Consider the following 22,964-nt stretch of genomic DNA (forward strand, 5'->3'; position numbering starts at 1 on the left):
GATAGGACATCTGAACATATCTGAACAAGTGTATTCCCAGTTACAGTTGTAAAGATCAAAAAATAGCCCAAACTTAGAGAAGGATCTATTTAAGGCAGTTGTAACTAATGGCGGTGAGAAAATAATATTATTTGGAGACAGATTATTCCATAAATATCGGAGACCAAGGTTTCTGTTGCCACCTTCAGAACAGCAGCTACAGGCTGCAGTCAGAAGCCAGACTGGGATTTTCTGGAAAACAGGCCTGGGACTGTGCAAGATCTTGTGTGTAGGTCACCCAAATGGATAGGAGAGCTCTTTATCAGAGCAAACACTGTCCTGTGTCCCTGAAGTCAGCTGAATGGCTTGTTCACCAGCTTACTTCAAAAGATTGCAAGTGTTAGATCTTGCAGGAGGAGGATAGTAATGCTGGCCTTCTGGGAGAAGTGGTGTGATGACTGACTCCCTCAAGCTTTCCTGGTTTTGTTTTTTTTTTTTTTTTAGGAACTTAGTGAACCAGAAAGATGCGTGAGTATACAGAAAAGAAGGAAACATGTGGGACCATCTGTCTGAAGTACCTTCTCTTCATCTTCAACTTCTTTTTCTGGGTAAGAAAACTCAGTCTGTCTCAGAGGCAATGAGGTGGCACTGCAATTTTGATGTCAGGGGTGCAGAAATCTTGGTTGTAATGGAGTCTTTGGGAAGAAGTGTTGATGTCAATAGGACACAGCCTTTGTCCTGTTGGGTGAAATGTCACCCCTTGGGCTTGGCTGCTCAGGCTGCAGAAGTCATGGCTTGACACTGCAGCATGTGCCTGTTTCTAGGTCATGTTACCAAATAGAGAAAATTACAGGAAGCCTGAAAATAAGCCTTGATTTTTCACCTGGTTTACTTTTTCCAGGAGCCTGAGGGCTCCACTGTCTTGCCATTCCTCCTCTCAAAATGGCAGAGGGAGCGCTGGCAGATGACACACACCTTCTTAATAGAGTGGATCTTCTTAGAGTCATATTTTCCACCACAAAAGTTACTGATGCCAAAGGATTGTGTTTAATTTCAGTGCATGGGACTGAGCAATGGAGTGTCCAGATCAGACCTTTAAGAAAAACTGTCTGAGTTTACCAGAAGCTGCCTAAAACCCTCTGGAAGCGGAAGGCTTACAAAGAGAAAGGGGACTGCTAGGGATGTGGTTGGGTTCTCTGTGTTCACTTGTCTCAAGGGTTAGTTTAGCCAGTCAGGCTGGTCATACAGATTTGACATGTTTTATTTGCCCGAAACCCAGTGTGGCTACATTTGGGAAGACTCTGCTCTGAGTATGACCTGGTGTACACTGGTTTAGATGGCTTCCATCTCAGGCTGCCTGGGGTGCTGAACTGGGTGTCTTGAAGCTCAAGACCTGCTCCAGTCCAGTGAGTCCATCTTTTAATGTAGATCATCTTTGGCTAGCTGATGGAGCTGTGGTACATCCTGCTGTCCCTGTCCAGTTGTGTTGGGAGGTGAGGAAGTTCATGCCTCAGGTGCCCTTCATTTGCTTGCTTCTCTCTCTCCCCAGCTGGCTGGAGGGGCTGTGATGGCAGTGGGCACCTGGACCCTGGCTGAGAAGAGTGACTACATCAGCCTGCTCTCCTCCAGCACATACTCTGCAACTGCTTATATCCTGGTGGTGGCTGGGGTGGTGGTCATGGTCACTGGCATCCTTGGGTGCTGTGCCACCTTCAAAGAGCGGCGGAATTTGCTACGAGTGGTGAGTTTTGCTTGATTGTTTTATTTGAGGGAAGCATCTTGGTTGTGTTGTGCACCAGCCTTATTTGTTTGTCCTAGAGCAAATATCACTAAGGTCTCCAGCTCCTGACAGCAGTGCTGTCCACGTCCCAGGGGACAGGAGCATTTTCTTTCATCCACACAAAGAGTGTGCTGCATGATTCAAGAGTAAAAAGTGTAGTTGTAATACCTGTGCTTTTGTGAGAACATCTATTTGAAACTATTCAATAGAAAATCTTGTGGCTTTTGTCTCTTCCTTTTTCCTTGCCCATTCTATATTCTGTTTTGGAAAATGGGAAGAGGGAGGAAAATACGAGAGACCTGTAACAAAACTAGCGTTTAATTACATTAGGTTCAAGCCAGATTAATACACTTTTTCACTTGGTTGTCAAAGAAAAGAAAATTTCCAATAAAATTTAAAAATTACTTTAGTCTTGCTTCCACAAAAAAGAGTCATACTGTTTTGATAATCTGCTGCTTCTTTTACAGCTTTCTCTGTGTTACTTCCTGAGTTCCCTGCTCACCCACCTACACTGAAGTTTTTTACCAGCCCTGAGGTTTCTATTTTGCTTGCTCCCTCTCAAATCTCCCTTTCAGTCTGTAATGTGGCAGCAGTCTGTTTTTGTGTCTGGGCTGCAGTGGTGAGTGTAGTGACTGAAATAACAATCCTTGGCTCTTGGCTTTCACAGGTACAGAAAAAAATACTTCAGCCACCAGCTCCTCCCTTTGCAAATCCTCGTTCACCTGACCGATCCCATTTTTCCACTTTAGTTTGGATAGAGGAGCAGAAAGAAGAGTTGTGAGCAAGCCTGATGCTTCACTGCTATGCAGACCTGATAATCCCTGTGAGAGGCAGAGTTGGGCCAGAGAGGGAGAATAAAATATAGAGGGAGACACAGTGAGTGCATTGCTGATGCTTGTTCAGTGGGTTCCTGGTCTGTAGCAGTTGGTTTTGGCCTTGGTTCACTGACTCTCCATGCCAAAGAGATCTCCCTTTGTCTCTTTCCCTCAGCCAGAAGCTACATATGAAAATCCAGTGGAGTTTTCTTTGTTATTCTGCCATAGAAAATTAATAATTGTCTCTTGGGAATAAAAGGTCACGCTGTCTCCTTACACCACGCGTCCTTTCGGAGTGGCTGGTTGTGACAGACCTATTGTCTCTTCTTGCTTGAGCTCTGCTTTGGTTGCCCTGAGTAATCTGAGACAGGGCTGTGCTTGCCAGGGCTGGGTGAGCCTGGCTGGGGGCCTCTGCCAGCTCTGAGCTCAGACAGTAATCCTGACAGCTTCACAGTCACTCCAGGGGCTGTGCCAGCCTGTCCCATTTTCCCTCTGTACAAGAGACCCATGTAAATATGGGAGGGAGCAGTATAAGCAGCACAGAGCTGTGCTCTCCCTAGTGCTGCTTTGGTGCTTTTAAAAATCGATTACTGACAGCTTTGGATGCTGTTAGTAAAATACATATCTGGTTTTTAGATTGTTTTTCTCTTGAAAAGTTGGGAAGCTGTGAAATTTTTTTCTGCCTTGTATGTAACTGAGTTTTATGAGCCCACTTCAAGGCTTTTCATAGTATTTCATTGCTCATCACTGACAGCTGTGCTACTTTTTTGTCATTTCTTACTGGCCTTCCTTAACCATGTGCTGTGCTGAGGCTTGGGCAGCCAGCCTGAGAGGTGGAGTTTCTCTGGCTCCATGAGCAGGCAAGGCAGTGGATCTGCAGCCTGGCTGGCTGTGATGCTGCAGTCCAGCTCTTTACAAGGACACAGACCACTGCTATATCACACTTCAGTCAAAATGCAGCAGGAGTCCCAGGGAAAGACCTGTCAAATAGGAGACCTTGCTTATAAAGAGAGAAGGTGACTTTCTTCAGACCTGGCCCTCACACTGCCTTTTCTAGTCAGCTACCTTGGACAGGGAGAAGGCAACTCACAGGGATTAGGATTTCTGTTCCTGCTGCATTTCAGCCTGGAACCCTCCCACTGAAGTGAGGTTGCTGATTTAGGAGTATCACTGCTATCTGTCTCTTTTCAGGTAGTAGAAAGATGTCTCCAGATAATTATTCAGAGAAAACACACTTAACACTTGGTACCTCACTGGATGGAATTTGGGCTCTTTAGATCTTGAGGAGATCTTGAGGAGCCCTGACTCAGTCTTGGAGCTAGAGCCAGGGTAAATTTTGCTGAGAGCCCACCCAGGTCCAGGACATGTGTTTGCTAGAGAGCTTCTGGTGATCGCACATTTCTGACTTGGGAAACAAGTCGGGCGTGTCCCTACAGTTCCAAGCCAGAGCTGGCCTGCTCTTCCCATAGCAGGCCTCTAGGAAAGCCTTGCAGCTACAGCTGAAGAGGAGGGAGAGAGCTGCCCTGTGCTCTGTGTGTGTCCAGAGTGAAAGCTGCTGCTCCCCTATACCAGCATGATACCTGGAAGTGGCCCTGAGGGAACGATGAGAGTAAGATAATGGTGGAGTGTATGAGCAGAGACAGGTTGGGTTCATGGGTGGTAGATGCACTAACCTCCCTCACAAGGTTTTACTTGTGACTCACATTTGTTAAGGTCTGCTGGATACTTGTTTGTTTCTATCCACTGTAAGCCAGCACTGTGAGCAGAGAGCTTGTGGTGACATAACTTTAGCTCTACCTGAATGCATCTGACATCACACAGAGCAAGGAAAAATAAATAAGCTTTCCAGTCCGTTGGTTGTTCTCAGCATCCTGCCATCCTCCTGCCCCTCCTTGGCAGAGAAATAATGTTGGGTCAGTTAAGGCATAACAAGGTCTCAAGGAAAGAGCCAGCCGTTGTGTCAAGGGCTGCCAAGCTTTTCTTGCCCCTTTTCAGCCTCCTGGGAGTGGTGGGAGCAGCCTTTAGCTATCCTGCGCTCCAGTGTGTGACTCATTGCCCTGGGATGAATGGGTACCCTGTGCTGCAGAGATGGTCGGGATCGCTGCGGGGGAGAGCCTGGGGCAGGGGAGTGAAAGGCCGAGATTGTGTGCTCAGATTAAAGCCCGGTCTGCAGATAAAACCCAGCTGTCCTTCCTTTGCAGCTGCTGAAGCCCAGCAGGGGTGAAGGAGGAAGCATGAGTGTTTGTGTCACTTTACTCCTGCAGAAGGGGCTGGGAAATACCTAGTGAAAAGAGTGCACGGTGGGGGTGTAACCCTCGTGCAACAGAAGGCATCCTTGCTGTGTCCAGATCTTCACTGTCCTTTTTCGGGCAGGTTTGATATCCAGTTACATTTGTAGGGAGCCATTTGCTTCGTCTCTTGGTAACAGACCTTTCTTAAGGTTGAGGGCAAAACAGAAAATGGGAGATATTTTGTTTGTTCTGTACTAGGGAAGCCAGCTCTTACAGGAACTTAGCTTGAGGTCCTTGTTATGGCTGGAACTGGGGTTTATTCAGCTTTTTCTACAGGAAGATTAATTTAATAGCGGTCACAGAACAGCCTGGATCTGTAAAGAATCATTGCTGACCATGAGCAAGGCAGGGGCTGTTTGTCAGGAGAGGGGTTCTCCCTGAAAAGCTGTCTTGGACCCTAAGCAGCAAGTGGATGCATCACCCTGGCTCTTCAGGCCTGCTTAGTCCTTTTAATCTACTGCACTTATTCCTCATGGGTTTGGCTTTCTTATTTGTTTGTGAATAGAACAGGGCTCCCAAACAGTTTTTTGTACTGCCCATTTGATTCTTCTTGTGGTAAGCAGGACTTACCCTTTTTACTTCATTGCCACTAAGCCCTTTTAGGAAATAGTCATGTTCTTCTATTAGTCTTCTAAGAGTTCTTCTCACTTTGGTTTTGAGATGCAGAGCTTTTCCATCTAGAGCCCATTTCAGGAGCACATACAGTCCCAGTGCTGAATGTGAATTGGTGCTGAAGTCCATCCACTTCTACAGTGCCCCTCAGCCTGTGGCTGAGCCCTGCAGAAGTCACTGGGAGCACAAATGATGCTTTATACTTAGCTGCTGTGCTGTATATTTGGTGAAATGGGCCCTCTGTGGCTTTATTGAGTCATCTTTATAACATACATTGCTCCTTAGTAACTTGGTGAAATGCCCTAAACAATGTCAAAAGAAGCAAAAGTTTATTTTTTTTGCGTTGATGTCAGAATCAGATACTTTCTATGATACTGAGTGTAGTCATTAGGTTATCTATCTAGGTTTCTTTTGTACAGTGGTCTTATCTTGGTCGCCTGCACTTTTCCATTCTCTGTATCCCTCTGGCTCTGTGAGTTAAACTTACACTTGCTGCTGCTTTTCTTCAGTTATTCTGTGGTTTGGTGGTTTTTTATTAATCTGTGGGATTGTTCTTTTCCTACCCTATTGAAGTCTTAATCCCAGCCCCTGCTTTTGATCACCGCTGCAGAAAAGTATCAGTGAGGACAGAGTCAGGCATTTTACCAGGTAAAGGAAAGCTGCCTCCTGGCATCTCCTTATGTTCTGTTCTAATGTCTTTTTCCCATTATTTTACAGTACTTCATATTGTTGCTATGCATCTTTCTCCTGGAGATCATTGCAGGAATCCTGGCCTATATCTACTACCAGCAGGTGAGTGGACATTAGTCCTTGGAGACTCAAACAAATGAGAGAGAACAGCTCGTTATCATCCCATTTCTCCATTTTCTCCCATTTCTCCAAATTTGGCCTGGATGCTTGGGACATAGGTCTGTTTGTGGTTCACCTACTCACTCCCCTTCATATACGAAAGACCTTGGATTATTTACTGGTTTTGACAAAGTGGTGGTCATTACTCCAAGGGGCTGCTCAGCCCTGCTGGTCAGCTCCTTCCTGTGGTGCACTTTGTGCCCTGTTTTTCTGCAGACCCTTGTAGAAGACAGTTTTTGAGGCTGTGTAGATCTAGGAACTCTCCTGACAGCCTTCAAGGCATAGTGCAAACAACTTGAAATCACGTTAGTGCCACTTTAGCGTGTTCAGGACACAGGAACAGTTCCTGCTGCATCAAGCAAAGGTAATGAATGGACCAGCTGAGAGGTCCTTTCAGGTCAAGAACTTTTTGAGAGCTTTACTTGAGCAGCACAGCTGAGGGGCTGGAGACACAGGACAGGCTCCCAACAGCTGCAGGTCTGGCTTGGCACTTCTTGCAGTTGCCGAGAGCAGAGCTTAATTCATCACTTTGCTTTCAAAGGGAGTTTAACCACCAAGGCACAAACAGCCTGCAAAGTTGCTCTCATGTCTGGAAATTGATTGGAAGTGGCAAATTAGGATTGTTATCAAATGGCTGTCTGAAAAGCAGCTGAACATCCCATCTTGCTGTTTTCACTGCCAGGACTCCTTGCCATTCCATTTTCTCTTGGACCTTCTGTGCTTTGCCTTGGATGGGCACTGGTGGTTTGCAAGGAGCCAAAGAACTGTACTGTCTCCTGTCAGGAGGGATCTGGGGCATGAATGTGCATATTTAACAGGAAAAGATCAATCCTGGCAGGCATGGCAGGAAGCCAGGATCTGTCCATCCATCTGTGCAAAGGCATGAGGTTCATATGTGACAATGGAGGAAGGGGAGCTGAACCCTGGGTTGAAATAAGGGACAGCATATTCAGAACTGTACCCTTGAGTGCTTTAGATCACTTGAGTGCATCTCTGATAAAAAGCTGCACATCCCTTTGCTCTCTGGCTGATAAATCCTGCTTCTCTCTTGGTTGCAGGCTGCTTGCTCCGTTTGCCACTGTTTTTATTTCAGCCCTTGCTTTGGTGTCTAAGGCTTGCATGTGTGTGTCTAAACTGGTTCTTTATCTCTGTTCCATGCTGCAGTTCTTCCCCGTGGGCCCGCAGGTAACTGCTTTTCTCCCAAGTAATAATTCTGCTAATAGACTCTCCTCTTTATTTGCCCCTGCCTTCCTTGCTGAACTTTTTCCTTTATTTCTATTATGCTAAGTCCTTTGCATTTCTATAGAGCTTCCCAGCCCAAGATCTCAAAGCATTTTTCAAATATTAATGAACGATGCCTCATATCATGTCTGTGAGGTAGGTGTTGTCCCCATCTGACACCTGGGATTGGAGAAAGCGGTGTTTCAAAGGGAGAATAAACTCCAGAATGTATTTTGCACAGTTAGTATAACTAGATGTTTGACCTCTCATTTACTACTTACTGTGTAGAATAAAAGGTTTATAAAGAGGTTGCTCAGTGGTTTATTCCACTGACCCCATCTAAAATGCATGTTGGCATTATTTATATTGGTATAAGAACCTTGGAATTTCAAAGGTATTGGACTAAAGCAGTGTTGCTGCATGGACCAGTATAAAAAAAATTTAAAAAGACATGCAACCAGGATAAAAAAACAAAACAAAAAAACCCAATGTGGCTCTTTGGCACTTCTTGGCTGTCAGCAAAGGGTGAAAAGAATTCAGCCGGATTAAAAGAGTCTACATAGAAATAAGTGTTTGACTCCAATCACTTGAACATGCCAGTGGTTTATGATGATGCTTTCAGAAATTCTAGTCTTGCAAAATCAGACTTTGTCTCTCTATTATCAAGAAAGGCCTTGCAGTGATTTTTGTAATCACACATTTAATTCCCTCCTGTGGCATCTTTTTCCAAGATGATACAAGAGCTCTTTGGTCTATGTGCCTTTAGTCCATCATGCCAAGGACTCTTGATTTTTTTCCCGCTCATGGACAGGGTGATTTGTATTTTTTACAAAAATAAAATTTTTAGCATTTTTTTTACAGGTGTTAGAGGGAGAAGACTGCACATGGTCTCACAGGCATATTCATGTTTTAGCAGGCACACTTCTGTATTCCCTTTCATTGCAGGCACGTCTTGGCAATCTTGCACATTCAAGGTGAGAAGCCATGTGGGGATGTAACACAGGTTGAAATTTGATCCCAAAGCACCTCCCTGCAGTTATTAAAACAGAGGTCTGATCTGTAATCATTTGGAAATAAGCCTGTCCAATCCAGCCTTGGAGGACAATCTTGAAGGAAGCTGTAGCTTCCACTAGGCCTTGGGTCGTTCTGAGGAGTGAGTTTGCCTTGTGATTTTATCCCATTTCTCTCCTCCATTCAGCTGAGCCTGGAGCTGAAACAAAATCTGAAGAACACCATGACCCAGAAGTACCGGAAGGAGGGAGAAGAGAGTGTTACCAGTGCAGTGGACAAACTGCAGCAGGAGGTGAGTTTCTCTGGAGGTAAAGAGAATTAATGCAACTTCAGGGCTTAAAACCAAGCACTCAAAAGGCATCTCTTGACGTCCAACCTGCAGGTATTTCTTCTGTAAGCTGAGTGTATGTTCTGATTCAAGACAAAAAAAAATTGGGTGAAGTGCAAGGCCTGAGCCATGCAACTGGCAGAACTGCATGGTGTGATCACTGAATTGCATGACCAGTAGCACTGGGGAAATGATATCTGAACTGCTCCCAGTGAACTGGAGCTGCCAAGTCACTCTGACAGCTGCTTCTGCTTTCCCAGTTCAAGGCTTTGGAGAAATTGCTGACATTTTTCATTAAGCTTTTCAGTACCCTAGAGAGCAAGATGTAATGAAAGAAGAACTCTCCTGCCACTGTTGTTCGCTGCGCCTGGCTCAGGGGTGGTTCAGCTTAGGGCTGCCACAGTTCTGACAGGTTTTCCCACAGAAAAGGCCCTTGTGCATAGGCACTTCCAAAGCACAGGGACTGCTCTTTGCATAGTGCCATAGCAGGTGCATTTGTGATGGTAACTGGTAATTAAACTTTTCCTGTTGCCATCATTAACACGCAGTTATGAGCTGAGGCAGCTGCAGGTGCACTCTGGTTACAGTTTGTCCCAGCAGTAAACAAAAGTCATAGCTGCTGAAGGATGGATGAACTTGATATTTAAATGGCCATTTGGGGAACTCTTAACACAAAAGCCACTAATAATTATAAAAAAAGCAAACCCATGAGATAGCTGGAGTGTCAGCAAAGGAGGGTGAAGCCCAGGGCTTGATGTGGGAGGCTGGAGGAGAAAAAGGTTGCAGTGCTTGCAGGCTCAGCCTTTGCTCTCTGTGTGTGCAGTTCAAGTGCTGTGGGAGCAACAACTACACGGACTGGGCCGACAGCCTGTGGATCAAATCATCAGAGGCCAGTGGGAGGAAAGTCCCAGACAGCTGCTGTAAGACAATCACTGACCTGTGTGGCAGAAGAGACCATCCTTCCAACATCTACAAGGAGGTAAAGAGCAGAAGGGCTTCAGAGCCACCTGTCACGGTGTGTAAAGGAGGTGGGCAGGGAGTGACGGTGTTGGGTTATTACTGCAAACTGTCAGTAGGCTTCAAAGTCAGTAACATTCCTTGGAATGTAGAATTCACTTCTTTAGCTGAGAGTTCAGCTCTGTAGACTATTATTTAATATGTAAATATAGAGGAAAATAATTATGTTTGTTACCACTGGGTACATTAATTATGGGGGGAAGCAGGAGAGGTTGTTAGTTCTGACAAGAGATTTGGATGCAAGTCCTACATTTGACACAGCTTCCTGTGGTTGGAATTACTCCATGAGTTGCAAGTGGAGATATTTCTGGTCCTTGATTGACAGTTGCAAGGCAGAGTCAGACAGAGTCTGGCTTTCCAGGTTCATACCAAAACTCAATAACCAAACTGTAATAAATAGCAGTGGGAAGAATTTACTCTTAAAAGGCTTCAGTTATGTTAAGGTTGTTGGTTCTGGATGCACTTAGCAGCATTTCCTTGGCCTTTTGGCCTCACAGGAATAAACATGCCCTCCAGGCAGGAGCTAGGCAGTGAGCGAGTGAATCTTTCTCCACATACCTGAGAGAAGAATGACACTGTGTGTGATGTGGTCAGTTCTTCTGCATTTCTCCTGCACTGCCAGCAGACACCTTGGATTTGTTCAGATGTTCCTGAGCTAGCTGGTCCTGAGCAATACCAGGCATGATGCAGTTCACATCATCTATTTAGCTTTTCCAGAGATATTGGGGGAAGAGATTGAACACTTTTTAAAGTGCTGCTTTCAAGGGTCGAAAACATTGGATTAAAATGAGCAAGAGGATAAAATTAAGCTGATTTTCCATGTCCCTCCTTTCACCCTGCAGAGTGGTTGCATTACCAAGCTGGAAAACTTCATTCAAGAGCATCTGAAAATTATCGGGGCGGTGGGCATCAGCATTGCTTGTGTGCAGGTAAAAAGGGCTGAGGGGAGTTTTGGGGTACTGGGCAGAAGTTGAAGGAACTCCTGAGCTGGGCAGAAGTTGAAGGAACTCCTGAGCTGAGGGATGGAAAAAAGATGTTTTATTGCTCTTCCCTGCCTGGCACGAAGTTGCCAGGTACTTCGGGGACCTGAGGATTGACCAGGTTCAAAGCAAAAGTCTTTGTGCCAGTCTGGTGAATTCCCTGTAGGTGATGTATCCAGCAGGGCCGGGGAAGGAAGGAGTTGTTCTCCGGGCCTGTGGGAGGCCATGGCTCGGCAGCCCGAGGAAGCCCTCCTGTGGCTGTGTCCCATAACTGCCTGCCCTGCAGCAGGGACCTTCCCACCCACGATCCTAAGGATTATCTCGAGTTATCCAGAATTTTTCCTTCAGCTGTGTCATATTGAAGAACAGCCCTGTGGGTCTGCAGTGATTTACGAGAGGGTGTTAAATCAAGGTGTAGAATGTGAATGTCTTGCATTCTCATTTTAAGAGGGAATGGCACAGGATATTCTGTTTTCATGATGCAGATGTGTCTGGGAGTTCCTCATCTTCCCCTTTGTTCTGGCAAGCAGCCAAATTACACTCCAGGAAGCTACTGGTGGTTAATTACAAGGATTAGCACAGATTGTTTTTTCCTGCTGCCCATTGCAAGCTGGAGTGTGTTATCCCCAGGCAGGAGCTGCCTGACACTCCAGTGTGGGTCTGAACTGTTAATTTGAAAGTTGCTGATTCCACTGCATCCATTCTGTGGTTTTAATGTATTTCTTTCTTCCCTTTACACTCTAGATCTTTGGGATGATTTTCACCTGCTGCTTGTACAAGAGTTTAAAGTCAGAACCATATTAATAGCTGTGAGAGCTCTGTTGCTCCCCCTCTGCCACTTCCCTTAGCACCTGCCAAACCTGACCACTTTCCACCACCACCACCACCACCAAAGTGTCTGTAACTTGAGGACTTGGCTCTGCAATTGAATGCCTTTAGAACCATGCACTGCCTTACCTGCCCCTCTGGGGAAAGCCACCCTCCTTGTTGTGTACAAGGCAGCCGGGAGTTCAGCTGGTCCTCTTCAGTGTCAAGAAACAAAATGCTGTGGATCTTCTGCTAGAAGCTTTAGCACAACAGTCCCTTGATATAACCACAAAGCAAGATTTATCCAAAGCCATTTCCCTTGAGGCTTCTCCTGAGCCAACAGAAAGCTATCAGGATGCTGTAGAAGAATCATGGTTTGCTCTCCTGAGAAGTGGCTCAGCAGTACCGGGCACTGGCTGTGAGGACAGATGATGGTTCTGCACTGAGCTGGGGCCAGAGCTGAGCTTCTCATACATGGAAGATTTCTCTCTCTTCCTCCTGCCAAGTGTGCACCAATATCCTAACACAGCTGTTCTCCACCAGAGAGGATGCCTGCCTGGTTACTGGGGGCAGGAGCTACTTGCCCAGCCAACTGGGAGTGCAACTTGGTGCAGCTGAAATCTAGGTGTGACACTCGTGTTGCCAAGATGTTGTGGGTGCCTTAGGATTTCTCAGCAATTCTTCCTTCTCTTCCTTGAAGCCTCCTCCAACACCGTGCCATTAGGAGCCACAAGAGGCCTTTTGCTTCCCAGCAGTTCTGGAGCAAAGATGATGGACTGCCTTTTTTGGGTCTAGTCTGATTTATGGACTGGTTTCCAGCCTGAGTGAGGACTCATTTCCACCTCCCTATCCCCTGATGAGGTTTGGTGAAGAACTGGTCTTTTTGTGAGGCTGCCATATCTTGCTACCGTTTGGCCTGCTCAGTTAGTGGAAATATCTTTTTCATCTGTTACATGTTGAGAGGTTCCCTTGGTTTGATTTTTCTAACTAAAACCTCCAGGTTTACCTCCCTTGGCAGGAAATGGATATACACCAATGTTTTTCAGCCTCCAAATAGCTTTTTTATCAGCTGAGGGTTTTCTGGCTTTGTCTGAAGCTCACTTTACTGGTTACTGCCAAGAAAGTCAGGAGAATCAGTTTCAACTAGTTGCCCCAGTGTACTTGGTAAATTGGTAGTGCTGGGTTAGCTGTTTCCTGCTGAGGAATAGGTTTTAATTAAATATTGTCTCTGCCCTGGGGTCCTGGACACATACAGGACACAGACATTGCCATGGACTTGGTGCCAGCAGGATCATAGCCTGAATTCACAGGATCTTGTGTTCCTCTTGTCTTGTTCCCTCCTTCCTGGTATGCCTGTTACACTCATGAAGCAGCAGAAAGGGGAGGTTCTGAGCGGTGAAGACAAGCTCAGACCCTTCATAAATAAATTTCTTCCCTCTTCTGGCCTTTTAGCAATGCTGGCTGAGCCCCTGACAGCAGACAGCCAACATAAGCAGAATCATCCAGACCAGTAAAGGGTGTTGCAGCATAGTGGGGGTTTTGGTTCACACAGCAGAAATCGTGGACTGGCGCTAAAGGGTGACACGTTAAAATTCAGAGCAGGTCAATCTGAAACTCCTCCCTTATCAGTCCTATGAAATAATCCTCAACTAATGCAGAATGAGAGGTGGAGGAACTGAGGTGTATCCTTGGTTCCACAACAGTAAGAAAGAGAGGAAAGAAATCTAAATTATTCTGTAATGATCTAAAGGAGAAATCTCTAAATTATTTCTTGTTTTATAGTAGAGTTCCTTAACAAGTATTGACTACTAACTAAGAGGAAAATATTGAGCATGTTGCTTGAAGCAATATTTCTGATTTCTTAAATATATCTTCATAGCTGCCTTTGCCCATTCCCTTCAAACACATTGTATAGGGTTGGGAGAGGCCAGGAAGAATGAGACATAAACGGTAAGTTGGCTTGTGTCCACTGAGTTGTTTTATACTTTTTCTCTGTGTAACAATATTAATTGCTTTTGGTTTTTTTTAACCCAGTTTAAGTTGCTGGCCAATAGAAAAATAAAGCTTAAGACTCTGTACTGACTGTGTGTGGAACAACTGAAGGGCTTCCATGAGCCAGGTGAGTTCTCTGGCTTGCTGCTGGGGAGCCAGCTCCTTGAGAAGGTGAATGGAGGGACCAGGCAGGGGAGGAAGCTGGGGAGGGTCTGCTTCACATCCCTGCCCCTGCCAGCCTGGTTATGGTGTGGGGTGGGGTGCTGCAGGCTGCTCCCCGCTGAGAGCTCAGGGTGCAGCACTCAGGGGTTGCTCAAGGTCACAGGGGTTGCTTGAGGTCATTTGGGCTTACTTGAGGTCATTGGAGTCCCTGTTGGGGGTTACTTGAGGTCATTGAGTGCCTGTTAGGGCTTACTTGAGGTCATTTGGGGTTCCTTGAGGTCACTGAGTCTCTGAGAGGGGTTCTTGAGGTCACAGGGGTTACTTGAGGTCATTTGAGTCCCTGGTAGGGTTTACTTGAGGGCATTTGAGGTTCTTGTAACTGATGAAGGGGTCAAATGAGAACACGGGGCTTAATTATTATGAGCTTGGGCCTAATGAGAAGGTGCAGTTTGGTGTAATGGATCAAAAGCTGCCAGTGCAGTCCAGGGGAGCCCAAGGCCTCAGGGTCACCCAGTGGCCTGCAGTGTCACCCATCATTTGCCCTCTGTCCTGTCAGGGTAGTGACAGGGGTGGTTATTAGCTTTACTATTATTATTTATTATTGATTAGTAGTATTAGTTTATTTTATTAGTGTTTATTATAATCTCCTGTAAGCATTAGCATTTATAGTATTGGTATTAGCTATTAATACAATTATTAAAAATTCTACTGCTGGGATCTGTTAAATTCTCTTTACAGTATCATGTTTTAGGATCCAGTAGCAATCCCCTATCGCAACCTAAACCTATGATTGTTTATTAGAATGAATAGCACATTTATTAGTATTGGTAGTTATTAGCGCATTATTAGCTGCCACAGGGGTATAAACGTGTCCTGTTGGAACCTCCATGGTTTTGACGTGACCAGGGGCAGGTCAAGAAGCGGGAGCAGAGCGGTGCCGTGTTCATGGTCACCCTTCGGGCTGGCGGGGTGGGGATGGCTCCGCGCCGGCGGTGTCCCCGCCCGCAGTGCGGGGCGCGGCCGCGCGGTGGCGACGGGGACACGGCGGTGTCCCAGCCCCGGGAATCCCGCTCGGGAAGAGAAGGGAAGGGAGCGGAGCGCCGCGCCTTCCAGCCGCGCAAAGGGCCCGGCTCTCAGGCTGCAGCGCCGCACTGCTCACGCAAGACAGGCTGACAGCTTGGCCTGGCCTGCGCTGGGCTCTGAGCGGAGATTTCTGCCAAAAAAGCCGCAAGCGTGTTTGCCTGCGCAGGGGAGACAGAGGCGCTGCCTCGGGAGTGAGCCGCGCCCCGCTGCGGGACTGCTGTGCATTCCTGGGATGCGCTGGCTAAGACAGGAATGCGACTGTGTACACTTACCAGACCTCCTCCCAAGCCCCATTCCCAGGAGAAGTGAGTTGAAGGTGGAGCACAAAACGAGAAGGAAGGGTTGTCCTGGTGCCCTCTATGTCCTTAGGAGTGCAGTGTGGCCACAGCCACCCCTTCTCAGCCCCAGAGGAAAATTAGCACCCTTCCTGCAGTACTGTCCTGGGGTGGTGTCTGGAACGTCTGGAGCACAGTGTTTCTAAGCATGAAGCTATTGCTTTAAAGTGATTTCTCTTTCTCTTTGAAAGGGCTTCTGCAGTGTTTGTGCTCCAGGTGCAGCTGCCATCTTACAGCATCCCCACAGCCTCAGGTCTCTTGGGTGCTTCCCCCTCTCTGGAGACAGGAGCACAGGCTTGTCTCGCTTTGGACCTGGAGATTTCAGCCGTGCTAATTGCCCTTTGCAGCAGTTAGCTCAGCCGAGGGCCTGTGCTCCTGGGGTGGCCAGGTGGTCAGCACAATTTGCTCAGGAATAAAGGGGAAAACAGCTGTAATGGTAAGCAGTTTTTACAAGGGTCCAGCTTTGGGCAGTTACTCTGTTCCTGCTGTTTCAAACAAGATGAGTATTTTATGCTCCCCTGCAAGGCTGCTTTTAACCCTCAACCAGTTCACAGACATGCCATTTCTTCTCCTGCCATTTAACTGGGGGAATTTTACCCCTAGGGAGGCCTTGGTGCCCCTTTCTTTTGCCATTTATGAAGCCTCCCTTCAGTGGTGATTGTAATGTCCTTGTTTGCCTGATGGGCTGGGACTGAGCACGGCTGCAGCAGTGGAAAGTCGAGGCTCAGGCAGTGATACTCTCCTCCCTGGTGAGACAGGACAAATACAGCCTGCTTGGGAGATGGCATAGGGGAATGCTCTCTCATTTCCCAGCTGGCCACAGAGGCAAAAGGGAGCAGATTCGTGTGGTGCCTTCAAAGATGATAAATTCCTTGTGGGGAGGGAGCGCAATGCTCTCAAACAAGCTGTAATCGCATGAGCAGCAAGGATGCTGATGCCCCCCCAAATGCATTCAGTGACTCATTCCAAGTGCACTGTTCTAGGGTTCTCAAGTCCTCTTAATGCTCTGCAAAGGAGGCTGCTCCTCCTGCGTGCCAGCATTAACAGAAAGGAAGCTGCAAGGGCTGAGGCCATCAGGATCAGCAGCTTTCCCTCTTCCGATTACGGCTCCTCTCTGCAAAAATGAGCTGCTGAGCGTAAGGCATTTCCAGGCTTCATTTTTCTGTGTAGTGAACTATGTTGCTGACAAGAGCAGAGCAGTTTCTACCCACATGGAGTGTGCCCTGGCAGGGCCTGATCCTGCCACCAGCTGCTCTCTCCCAGCACTGGGACAGCAACAGCCAACCCTGCCCCCTTGCAGTCCCAGATGTGACTTTGACGGCTGTCACATGTGTCCCTGACAGCCATGGGGCGAGCGTGAGGATCACACTGAGCCCTTTGCACCCCTGGGGTCAGAGATAATCAAAGCAGGCACTGACACCGGGGTGCAGAGGTGTGGGGTGATGCTTTATAGCTTTGGCCTTATGTGCGTGTATGTACATCTGTAGATTCCTGCCATGCTGGAGGATTTCCACTGCTCACAGAAACCCTTACAGGTGAAGTTTGTACTACTTTGCTCAGAAAGGCTGGAACCCCTTTACCCCAGAAGTCTGACACCAGAAAAATGTGTTTGATCCTTCCAGACTCATGGTTCCCCTCTCTCTCCTCCCCAGTTCCTGGGAGAGCTTCCTGTTTAATAACCTTTTTACCCTCCCAAGCAGTTTTCAGCGGCTGCTTGCTTTCCCATGTTGTTTTGCATACTTTTATTCTTTGCTGCCCATTTTGGGATGCAAAATTAAACAATAATAACCTGAAATGTGAGGCACCAGGCTCAGGTTTTGGACTTCAGCTGCTATCTTCACTCCCAGAGGATGTCAGCTCAGTTCCCTCCAGACTGAAATAACAGCTAATCTCACTACAAAATGACATCTGAAGGCATGTTCCTCCACACCTAGCTCTTGTGGTTCTTCTCTTGCACCTTATTCCTCTGTTATATACTGAGCATCATCAGGACCTATATTATATTCACCTAAATTAAATCTTGTCCCATTTAAATGTGCCCAACTGTTTAAGATATCCCAGGCTAATTCACATTTTGTCCTTGTGCTTTCCATCAGTCTTCCATCATTGTTCCACAAGCATCAACATTACAATCTATTTCCTTTTCCTCCTTCCTCCCTCTCCCACTGCCCTTTTCCAGGTTTTTAATAGCAGCCAGTTAAAGGCTGATGTGCTCTTTCCTCTGCTGAACGCCTTGTGCTCTGCGGAGGGGCTCATGAATGATTCAGTTGTTTAGGCTCTAGCTTGCAGTTGGGGCAGGATTAGTCAAAAGAAACATTTGAGGTTTGTCTACAGTTCCAGATTGAAAAATCCTGAACCCCGAAACAGGGAGCAGAGCCCTAAATGATGAAACAGTGAAGAAGGTTGCATATGTATTCAATACATTTTTCACATGTATTTCACTGTTCACTTAGCACAGGTAATGTCACAGTATCAGGCTATTAAAATCATAGTTCCAACAAATGTGGGCTCTTGGCTCCCTTTACACCAAAAAAAAAAAAACAACTCTGCCTTCAGGGAGTGAACTGAATTTAAACAAACGTGGGCGAGAAGAGGCAGCATTTCAGAAGGAGAGCAGTGCGTTGGTGGGGATGTGGTTACGGTTCTGACTGGAATACGGGAGTTGTGTCCCCTCTCTGTCTGGATGCTTGAGGACACATCTTGTAGCAGGGTTTTTGGCAGAGCTCATGACCCCTTTGGTGAGATGAGCAGCTGCTCAGATTTTGCTGGTACTGGTGTTGGTGCTGGATGGGAATGGCAGAGCAGACAGCAGTACAGTAAAAGTCCATCCTGCACCTCCTGAGTGAGAGCTGTGCTCCTTCTCACCTTTGAGCCCCCAACCAGGGCCTGCTCAGCACGATGGACAAATTAATTCCTAGCAGTTTTTCCTTTTCCTTGTCCTCTTAGATTGAAAATTTCCTTTTAGTGCCTGTTCAAGCTGTGCCAAGCTCCACAGAGCCCCAGTTGCAACTGCACCTCCTTAGCTCTGCCTGCAATGTAAGTAACAATAAAAATACAGCTCCAAAGGAGTTATGACCCCACAAAACTGCTGAACTCTGGTGGCACTCCTCTTCTAAAACCATTCTAGTTTCGAATCACTCATTTTTTTCTGGTTTCACATAGCCTGGAGCTTGGAGTAAACTTGATTTTGTTCTTGCAGGCAGAGGTTTCTGGAACATGGATGCCAATACCTTCTGCTCTCCATGCACTGCTACTCTTTTTTCACTGCTTTAGGATTCAGAGTCTTAGAGACAGGGTCCAAGGATGCTGCTTTTCTCCCTGGGGAGGACCAGGTGCTGCCAGCCTGTGGGTTAACTGGCAGCAGGAACTAGATTGGAGCAGAGAGGGAGTTTGGGGTTTGGGGAGAGGGAGTCAGTTCCTGCTTCACCTGCTTAGAGCCAGTTGAGGGGAACAAGTTTTTAATACCACTGTTCCCCAAGAACGGGCCTTGGAGGAGGCAGCAAGCCACAGCCCCCTCAGGTGCTCCCACCTGCCCCACCCACAGACCCTGTAGGTAGGGGCAGCCTGGCTGACATCACCTTCTGGGCAGGGGTCAGGAGCAATGGGCTGTAATTAAAGCAATTATGATTTTAATAAGGCATAATTGAGCTAATTGCTTTTTTTTTCCCCCCCAGTCTACATCCTGGATAACCTGAAAACCAACCTGTGAGCTTGTTTTTGGGGCTTGTAGGAGGCAAACATTCACCCCTTGTTTCCTCCAGCTAATTAATCCTGTCTCCAGTCCCACTAGAGGTGGCAGGAGATGGCCCTGGTTGCTCTTAATGAAGTCAGTTCATGCCTGAGGGTTATTTGAAGGCTTGAAGCTGCTCCCCAGCATCTCTTTGCAGGGCTGGGTCTTCCCTTCTGCTCCTCTGGTCCAGGAGAGGGGCTCTGGCACCAACCACGTGGTGGTAGATGGGGAATCACCATCCTTCCCAGCCACCAGGGTCCTGCCCCCAGGCCAGCCTGCAGGACGAGCTCTGTGCTGATAGAGGCTGGGAAACCTGGCGGGCTTTAGTCTGGGGCTCCTGTTTGCAGCACTGACCAAGCTGGGGCTGGAGAATCACCTGAAGTGAGGTCAACCTTAGACCTGGATCTGAGTTCTTTGTGGTGGCCCACATCTTGGTGGGAATGCTTCTTCCCACTAGGAGGCTGGTGGTGGCTGCCCTCTCCCTCAAGCCTCCTTGCACCAGTTGCAGTGGCAGCTTGGTGGTGACCCTCTGGGAGGGGCATCTGCCAAAGGCTGGGGATAAGCAGCAGAGCCAGGACCAGGCACGTGGACCTGGCCCAGCACCGTGTTCCCGAGCTGTCCCTGATGGTTGCTGAGGAGCACCGCAGCCACGCTCTCCTGCCCTCACAGGCAGCTCTCAAAAGCATCTCAGCTCTTTCTAGACATCCAGCCCCAATCATCTGGTGGGATTAAATCCAGCCTGTATTACATCTGCCTAAAAGTTTTTTGGGGACCTGGGGCTCAGCTGCTCCCTGGAGTACCATCTCATGGTGTCCCTGTAACTCAGGTACCAACACGACTTTAATACAACTTTTTAAAGTATGCATTTGTATCTTGTAAGCCCTTGAGTACAGCAGAGTCCCTTTTATATTGAAATTCAGGATTCTCAATAACATTTTATTATGAGGATTGCTATTTTTGGAATTGCTGTTACTCTGTTATGAGCAAGGCACCTAACATCCTTCAATATGAAATCATTAAGGGCACAGCAGAGTTCATTACAGGGGCATTTCTCTGGATTAAGAACAAATCAATACCACACACTAATATCACAGCCTGCTACCTGACTTTGGTTGCAAATAGCACATCCAGAGGCAGATGCTCTTCTTTTGGCCTCTTGTGCTCTTCTTCCAATATCTTATTTACTGTTTTCCCCCAAGCTGTTGTGATGGATTTATGAGCAGACAAAATCCAAAGGTTGTTTTTCCTTGAGCTACCTGAATATTGTAGTTTTTAAAATAAAGAAGAAAGAAATAACCAGCTTAAGTTTGTGATATTGCAGTAACCTCATATGCAATATGATTTCCCTGCTTCTGGAACTTGACTGAGGGAGCTGGGGTTGTTTTGCCTGGAGAAAAGGAGCCTCAGGGGTGATCTTAATGCTCTTGACAACTGACTGGAAAGAGGTGGTAGCTAGTTGGGGGTTGGTCTCTTCTCCCAGGCAACCAGTGACAGGACAACAGGACACGGTCTAAAGCTGTGCCAGAGGAGATTCAGGTTGGACATAGGGAGGAATTTCTTCACAGAAGGTGATTAGACACTGGATTGGGCTGCCCAGGAAGGTGGTGATGTCACTGTCCCTGGAGGTGTTTAAGGAAAGACTGGATGTTGCACTCAGTGTCATGATCTTGTTGACATGGGGTGTTCAGTCGCAGGTTGGACTTCATCCTCCTCACATTTCTTCCAACCTAATTGATTCTGTGAAACCCCCTGGATGTATAGAAGGGAGTGAAGGCCTCAAGTTCTCTCTGGTTATATTTACTTGATCACATTTAGAGTTTAGAATAAGTTTCAGATGGTTTGAGTTAGGAGTGCATCTGCGGGAGGTGGGATGGGAGGGAAAGAAGATGATAATTTATAAGAAGTCTCCAATAGAAGGAAGATCTCTGCTGTCCAGGTATTGCCCTGGACAGGTATATCCCCTGGAGAATTTCCTTCTTTGTGGAGATGTGCCCTGGTTAAGATGTGGAAGCAGTAGGAGTTTGTTGGCCTCCTGGGCATGTTGCCCTGGCTGGGGGCAAGGAGGTGAGGGTAAACACCACTGTTGTGGTGATTTTGGCCCCAGCCACCATGAAAGACCTTCAATCAGGCAGTGCATGACCTGGGTGAAGGCTCCAGCTTTGTTCTGGGCAACACAGATCCCAGTCCTGGACCTGTCCCAAAGCAAGTTTGCCCATTGGTGGTTTGAGATGAAAGCAGAATAAAAGGGGTTTAACTGTGGGGATGCCAGGCTGGCAGGAGTCACCAGCTGCCCTGGCTGTTGCTCAAACACCAGGAACCATATCCCAAGATGTCTCTGGCTCTAGCTGAAATGGGAATTTCTCCGTGGTGCTTCTCACAGCTCCTGCAGCACCACATCCATTTGGTTCAGTAGCAGCTCAGGTCACTGACATGAAAGCTGCCATGGCCAATGGCATCTGTTTCTCTTTATTTATTAGAAGCAATTTTTCATCAGTAGAATTTAATTATTAGTATTTTGCTTTTAAAAATGTTGCTTAATGGAGGAAAGCAGCCATTTGTCTAGGCTGCGTTTAATGCTGAGTGGATCCAAAGGGGCTTTTCTTTAAGCTGTTTTGACAATAATATTAAAAAAAATCAAATTGGTGAAGTGTGGAGCTGTAGGCCATCTCTGTAATGATCTGAAGCACTCAAGCCCTTATTAACTTAATGCTTTCATTTACTAGCTCATTCCTGGAGGAAGACCTCCTAGTCAAACTGCTATTGCTTTTTAATACAACTAAAGTTAGTAATTGCTTCAGCTGCACATCTCATTACAAGGAAAGGCCTACAGCCTAGAGCAGCACTCATCTGATTTTTGTTTTTAAATTTTCCGGAGGAATTTCAGCAAAACCTCTTTTATACCTCCAGCCCAAGCGTTAGCTACTGCATTGCTGCCTATACATTTCTAAACTCAACTATAAAAGTTCTGCATTCCCACTCTCTTTGGAAATGGGAGGCTTGAGGGCTTGGCTGTACCCGTTATGGTGTTGGGGAGGAGCTGGGCAGAGCCCATCAGCTGGTGGGTAGGGGCTGCTCAGTGCTGGGAGGAGCACATCCCATTTCATTAGGGCAGCCTTTAGCCCCGAGTAGGAGCCACTGCTCTGATTACCCTTTATCTGCTTGCTCTTGTTCCATAAAGTGGATGCTTCTCCTTCTCCCTCCTATCACTGCCTGGGAAGGAGCACACTTTCACACACTGCTGGAAGGAAGACTTCATTAAAAAGGAAAAAAAGAAGGGGGGAGGCACTTTAAGGCAGCTTTCAGTAAATAGCTGGGGATAATTGGGCTTTAGCTGTGTTCTTATAAACCTTCTGGATTGGTGGGTACAGTGATGCTGCTGATCTCTAAATTGCTGCAAAAGCTCAGGGCAGCAGCTTTCCATCAGCAGTTCCCACAGTGGGCTCTGCTTAGTGTCAAAAAGTGATTTTAAAAAACTCTAATTAAAAATATTCAATTAGGATTTGAAGATATATGATAGGGGTTGTTGATAAAAATGCAAGAAGACACCAGGGGTTGGGTGAGGTTAGGCTACTCCTTGTTGCTCATTGCTGATGGTTTCTGAAGAGTGGGGTGTGCCATCCCAGAGGTTCTGAAAAGGAAACTGAGGCATTGCACTGGTTGCTCAAGGCTCACATTAACTAGCCTGTATGTTCTGGTCAAGGCCTGTCCCTGAACACACACCATGAGCTGGAGCCTTTTTCTGTCTTTGAAAGACACGAGCAATGGTGCTACGTGGAGATGGGCAAAGGGAGTCTCTGCTGCTGCATTGGACCAGCCTGGAGAATGCAAAGAGAGAGTGGAATAGGATGGACCCAAAGTACTTCAGGAAAGATTCCAATTGAGCTTCATGCACTTGGAACGAGTCTCTGGAGAGATGTTGGCAAGGAAAGTGACATTTAGGTAATCTCTGAAGAAATTCAAAGCTTGTAGATA

General features: G+C 46.9%; 1 protein-coding gene across 3 annotated transcripts in view; it reads left to right on the forward strand.

Annotated features, from left to right (window-relative positions):
* CD151 (CD151 molecule (Raph blood group)) overlaps nucleotides 1–13,768 on the forward strand; it is a 32,551-nt gene extending 18,783 nt beyond the window's left edge. For all 3 annotated transcript variants that reach the window (XM_068193850.1, XM_068193852.1, XM_068193851.1), the window contains exons 3-9: nucleotides 484–587; nucleotides 1,529–1,720; nucleotides 6,195–6,269; nucleotides 8,746–8,850; nucleotides 9,710–9,865; nucleotides 10,746–10,832; nucleotides 11,628–13,768. In XM_068193850.1, the coding sequence (XP_068049951.1) occupies nucleotides 504–587; nucleotides 1,529–1,720; nucleotides 6,195–6,269; nucleotides 8,746–8,850; nucleotides 9,710–9,865; nucleotides 10,746–10,832; nucleotides 11,628–11,687 (759 nt within the window). In that variant the 5' untranslated portion in view covers nucleotides 484–503 and the 3' untranslated portion in view covers nucleotides 11,688–13,768. The remainder of the gene's footprint in view (nucleotides 1–483; nucleotides 588–1,528; nucleotides 1,721–6,194; nucleotides 6,270–8,745; nucleotides 8,851–9,709; nucleotides 9,866–10,745; nucleotides 10,833–11,627) is intronic.
* The last annotated feature ends 9,196 nt before the right edge of the window (nucleotides 13,769–22,964 follow it).

The sequence above is a fragment of the Anomalospiza imberbis genome, chromosome 6 (genome assembly GCF_031753505.1).
Source record: "Anomalospiza imberbis isolate Cuckoo-Finch-1a 21T00152 chromosome 6, ASM3175350v1, whole genome shotgun sequence".
NCBI lineage: Eukaryota > Metazoa > Chordata > Aves > Passeriformes > Viduidae > Anomalospiza > Anomalospiza imberbis.